The 6025-nt window shown below is 41.5% G+C and overlaps 1 protein-coding gene across 1 annotated transcript; it reads right to left on the bottom strand.

Annotated features, from left to right (window-relative positions):
- Positions 1–562: 562 nt before the first annotated feature.
- LOC119883546 (olfactory receptor 52B2-like) lies at positions 563–1552 on the bottom strand. The gene has a single exon (XM_038694249.1). It carries the CDS (start codon positions 1550–1552, stop codon positions 611–613), a length of 942 nt encoding a protein of 313 aa, XP_038550177.1. The 3' UTR covers positions 563–610.
- Between the last annotated feature and the right edge of the window lie 4473 nt (positions 1553–6025).

The following is a 6025-nucleotide window of genomic DNA, read 5'->3' as shown; positions in this document are numbered from 1 at the left end:
ATTTGTCACTAAAATGATTTTATTCATTAGGAAATGAACAGAGCATAGACATGATAAAAAGATTTTATTTAATTTGCTTTTGTTCAAATGTTAAGGACAATATATAGAGCAGAATGTAAATATGTGTATAATATTTTTTTAATTCAAATATGGGTGTGCCCTGTGATGGACTGCTGACCTGTCCAGAGTGTACCCCACATTTTGCCTGATGCCCCCCCACCCCTCATGACCCTGCATAAGCGGGATAAGCAGATGGAGAGATGGAAATTCAAATATGGATGCATGTGCAACTGCTGTAACTTTCCTTTATTTGCAGGATTGCTTGTGTTCATATCTTTATCATAATTGTTCATCATATTTCTAATTATTTATTAAATTACTCAGGAAGCGATAGGTCCTCAGCTGTCTCATGTGATTTTCTTTTCATTTTTTAACAAGATAATTTACAGATTCAAACAACATGTAATCATCAGATGAAGAAACATGTAACTTGTTGTATTTATTCTCGATACTGAAAGAATACATGACAAATATTTTGCTTAAAGGGTTCACTTATACTGGATTAGGAAGTTGCCAATATTTCATAGGGAAGCCAAAAGTGAAAACTGTGTTACAGCCTCGATGAACATACATTTCTTATTAGGAGCATTTTTATGCTCTGCTTGAGTTCTGCAGTTTTCAGTCCATATATTATTGGGTCCAAAAAAGGAGGGAAAACTAAAACTGACACACCAAGAGCCCTTCTCAGAAAAGGGGACACACTCTCAAAGCGATGAGAAATTAGTGTAACCATAGTATTGATTTGAAGAATTAAGAAAACCACTAAATGTGAGCCACATGTCTGAATGGCTTTTCGCCGGGCATCAGTCTGATTAGTCATGACACATGTACGCAGAATCTGTGCATATGTGAACACTATTATTAACAGTGATCCGCCTTGGAGTAAGACTATAGTGAACAGTCCATAGTAGTTGTTCACTTCGGTGTCCTCACAGGCCAGTTTCAATAATGATGGATTGTTACAGTATAAATCTACTATATTTGTCCTGCAATTTTTTAACCGTTCAAGCAACGAAATCAATGTGACCATCAATGAGAGATTTATAAACCATATTATCATAATAATCCTAACTAATTTATGTTGAGTCATGATGGCATTATACTTCAAAGGAAAACATATCGCAATATATCTGTCATATGCCATGGCACTCAAGATCAGCAAGTTTCCTGTACCGTAAACATGAATCAAAAAAGCCTGAGTAATACATGCAGGATAGGATATCAGTCTGTTCTGTGTCACAATGCTGAAAACAAGCTGTGGAAAAAAAGCTGTAGCACCAACCATGTCGCTAATGGGCAAATTGAACAGCAGGATAAACATGGGCTTGTGTAGCTTTTTACTCCACGCAATCGTTATTAATACCAAAAGGTTGAAAAACATAATTAACAGATATGTTAAAGTCCCAAACAGAAATGCTGGGTAAATATATGCATCAGATAAGCCCAGTGTTGTCAATGTTAGCAAAAGTGCAGAAGACGCATTTGTGTACATAATTGTGCAGTACTGCACTATGATGTTGTTTTTATTGTTGCTGAAATTCTTGCCAACTGATGAAGAATTAATTTCCAACTGAAAAAAAACACAAAAACATAAATATTATACCTATGAACAAACAATCTTAGATTAAGTGCTATGGAATGATTCAGCTGTGCCTCTGATATCTTACCTCTGGCAATCTGATGTCCTATTCTCAGCTGGAGTTGAATTGAACTGTGCTCTAAGATGTAAAACACTCTGCCTCTTATTGATATTTAAGCACAAGGATAACCAGTGATGACCTGTCCAGGGTGTACCCCGCCTTTCGCCCGATGTAAGTTGGGATTGGCTCCAGCCCCGCCGTGACCCTGTACACAGGATAAGCGGTTGACGATGGATGGATGGATGGATGGATAACCAGTGATATTACACAAGAGTGCAGTGCAGAAAAACTGACATACATAACATGTATGACACAATGCAGTTTAAAACTGAACACAACAAAATTATAAAGGCAACACTTTTGTTTTTGCCCCCATTCATCTTGAGCTGAACTCAAAGATATAAGACTTTCTCTATGTACACAAAAGGCCTATTTCTCTCAAATATTGTTCACAAATCTGTCAAAATCAGTGTTAGTGAGCATTTCTCCTTTGCCAAAATAATGTCCACCAGAGCTGTTGCCCATGAACTGAATGTTCATTTCTCTACCATAAGCCATCTCCAAAGGCGTTTCAGAGAATTTGGCAGTACATCCAGCCAGCCTCACAACCGCAAACCATGTGTAATCACACCAGCCCAGGACTTCCACATCCAGCATCTTCACCTCCAAGATCGTCTGAGCCCAGACACCCGGACAGCTGCTGCAACTATTGGTTTGTATAACCAAAGACTTTCTGCCCAAACTGTCAGGAACCGTCTCAGGGAAGCTCATCTGCATGGTGTTGCACTGAGTGAAGCAAATGGTGGTCACAGCAGATACTGACTGGTTTCTGGACCCTCCACAATTTTGAGTGGCCTATTATTGTGGCAGCCTAAGGCACACCCGTGGAGTACCCATGCTGTCTCATCAGAATCTTGATATGCCACACCTGTGAGGTGGATGGATTATCTCAGCAAAGGAGAAATGCTCACACAGATTTTGACAGATTTGTGAACAATATTTGAGAGAAATAGGCCTTTTGTGTACATAGAGAGAGTCTTAGATCTTTGAGTTCAGTTCATGATGTATGGAGGCAAAAACAAAAGTGTTGCGTTTATAATTTTGTTCAGTATAGTTGCCTTTTGTATCGTGTACAAAACCATTTCCATCTGGGTGACAACAGAGGATTAACCTCTTACAGCAGCCTCACATTAATAATATCACATAGGTTAAATGTGTGTTCAGTAGACCCCCATCATCTCTGGTATGAAGAAAGAATAAAATATATCCCTTGGAGACCATAAATTCACAGACCACCTTATCAACTGCCATTACAGTGGCCATACATTTTCTTTTTTTTTTGCAAATAAATTGCATATTTGACCAAACTTTGCACACACTTCAGACAAGGTGAAAAATTGCATGTTTCTCAATATAGACAGATTGAGACAGTAGTGCAATAAGCAAAGTGCAAAGGATGCAGGAGTAAATTCTTATTACCATTATTATTATGTACATGTCAGAGGTGGATGAGATATGCATGTGCACATACACATACATGCATAAATGTACACATTGCGATGGAGCATGGTGCAAAGGATGCTGAAATAAATAAGTATTATGTGCAGGTGTTATGTACTTGAGGTAGGTGGATTTGGTATACAGTATATACAATATACAATATGACAATATTAACAGGATGAACAGCTCTGAAATAGAGAATGATGAATAATTGTAAGTGGTAACCAGTAAGCAGGTGGCTGATTAGAGACAGAGATACTACGTCCTGAATGGAGGGCAGGTTGGCACCGATGATCTTTTTTTTGCAGTCCTGACTGTCCGTTGTAGTTTGCTCCTGTCCTTTTTGGTGGCAGATCCAAAACAGACAGTGATGGACATGCATAGGACAGACTGGATGATGGCTGTGTAGAAGTGGATCAGCAGCTCCTTGGCCAGGTTGACCTTCCTGAGATGGGGCAGGAAGTACATTCTCTGCTGGGCCTTCTTGATGATGGTGTCTGTGTTGGGTTCCCACTTTAGGTCCTAGGATATAGTGGACCCCAGAAACCTGAAGGCAAGGCAAGGCAAGGCAAGGCAAAGTTTATTTGTATAGCACATTTCAACAACAAGGTAATTCAAAGTGCTTTTACATAAAACATAAAAGCAACAGGGAAATATAAAAAAATTTAAAAGCAACATAGGGAAATTGAAAAAATACACATTAATATACACTGCTCAAAAAAATAAAGGGAACACTTAAACAACACAATGTAACTCCAAGTCAATCACACTCCTGTGAAATCAAACTGTCCACTTAGGAAGCAACACTGATTGACAATCAATTTCACATGCTATTGTGCAAATGGAATAGACAACAGGTGGAAATTATAGGCAATTAGCAAGACACCCCCAATAAAGGAGTGGTTCTGCAGGTGGTGACCACAGACCACTTCTCAGTTCCTATGCTTCCTGGCTGATGTTTTGGTCACTTTTGAATGCTGGCGGTGCTTTCACTCTAGTGGTAGCATGAGACGGAGTATACAACCCACACAAGTGGCTCAGGTAGTGCAGCTCATCCAGGATGGCACATCAATGCGAGCTGTGGCAAGAAGGTTTGCTGTTTGTCAGCGTAGTGTCCAGAGCACGGAGGCGCTACCAGGAGACAGGCCAGTACATCAAGAAACGTGGAGGAGGCCGTAGGAGGGCAACAACCCAGCAGCAGGACCACTACCTCGGCCTTTATGCAAGAAGGAGCAGGAGGAGCACTGCCAGAGCCCTGCAAAATGACCTCCAGTAGGCCACAAATGTGCATGTGTCTGCTCAAACGGTCAGAAACAGACTCCATGAGGGTGGTATGAGGGCCCGACGTCCACAGGTGGGGGTTGTGCTTACAGCCCAACACCGTGCAGGATGTTTGGCATTTGCCAGAGAACACCAAGATTGGCAAATTCACCACTGGCGCCCTGTGCTCTTCACAGATGAAAGCAGGTTCACACTGAGCACATTTGACAGAGTCTGGAGACGCCATGGAGAACGTTCTGCTGCCCGCAACATCCTCCAGCATGACCGGTTTGGCGGTGGGTCAGTAATGTGTGGGGTGGCATTTCTTTGGGGGGCCGCACAGCCCATGTGCTTGCCAGAGGTAGCCTGACTGCCATTAGGTACTGAAATGAGATCCTCAGACCACTTGTGAGACCATATGCTGGTGCGGTTGGCCCTGGGTTCCTCCTAATGCAAGACAATGCTAGACCTCATGTGGCTGGAGTGTGTCAGCAGTTCCTGCAAGAGGAAGGCATTGATGCTATGGACTGGCCCGCCCGTTCCCCAGACCTGAATCCAATTGAGCACATCTGGGACATCATGTCTCGCTCCATCCACCAACACCACGTTGCACCACAGACTGTCCAGGAGTTGGCGGATGCTTTAGTCCAGATCTGGGAGGAGATCCCTCAGGAGACCATCCGCCACCTCATCAGGAGCATGCCCAGGCGTTGTAGGGAGGTCATACAGGTGTGGAGGCCACACACACTACTGAGCCTCATTTTGACTTGTTTTAAGGACATTACATCAAAGTCGGATCGGCCTGTAGTGTGGTTTTCCACTTTGATTTTGAGTGTGACTCCAAATCCAGACCTCCATGGGTTGATAAATTTGATTTCCATTGATAATTTTTGTGTGATTTTGTTGTCAGCACATTCAACTATGTAAAGAAAGGAGTATTTAATGTGATTATTTCATTCATTCAGATCTAGGATGTGTTATTATAGTGTTCCCTTTATTTTTTTACAGTGTATAATAAAACTTATAGTGCAGTGTACAATCAGGGTTAAAAGAGTTATATGGAAAATAGAAACTGGCTCCTCTGTTGTGAATTATTTTGGAGAATTATAGCCTAAATTGTTATCATTAATTACTAGAGCGATGGTGGTCTACATTGTCATCATTAAAAGTGTTATTTTATAGTGTAAAGGTAGGATCACAGTGTTAAAACTCTATTGTTCTGAGTGTGTGTGCTCCTTTCTGTATCTAACTGCCCAGGCTCAGCAGTAGCACGTGTGTGTGTGTGTGTGTGTGTGTGTGTGAGTGAGCAAGCACAGTGGGATAGCAAAGCAGCATCAAAAACACCTGCAAAGGAAAATGTAGAAGCAGATTTTGTGAAATTGTCAATATCAATATAGTCCATCACAGTAAGAATGTCCTGTTTCTAGCACAGAGCACAAACACACCAGTTTATTCCACAAAAGTCAGGTTATGGAAGAAATGGCATGATCAAGCGGGGGGCATGCAAAAGACACAGAGAGGAGGAGTAGGCAGTCAGGGACTTTCCACCAAATGCTTAGGCACAT

This window comes from Micropterus salmoides, unplaced genomic scaffold (assembly GCF_014851395.1).
Source record: "Micropterus salmoides isolate LMB-PRFRI ecotype aquatic unplaced genomic scaffold, ASM1485139v1 Ms_hic_scaffold_3, whole genome shotgun sequence".
NCBI lineage: Eukaryota > Metazoa > Chordata > Actinopteri > Centrarchiformes > Centrarchidae > Micropterus > Micropterus salmoides.
Note: the sequence above shows the minus strand (reverse complement) of the source record. Positions and strands in the feature narration are given on the sequence as shown.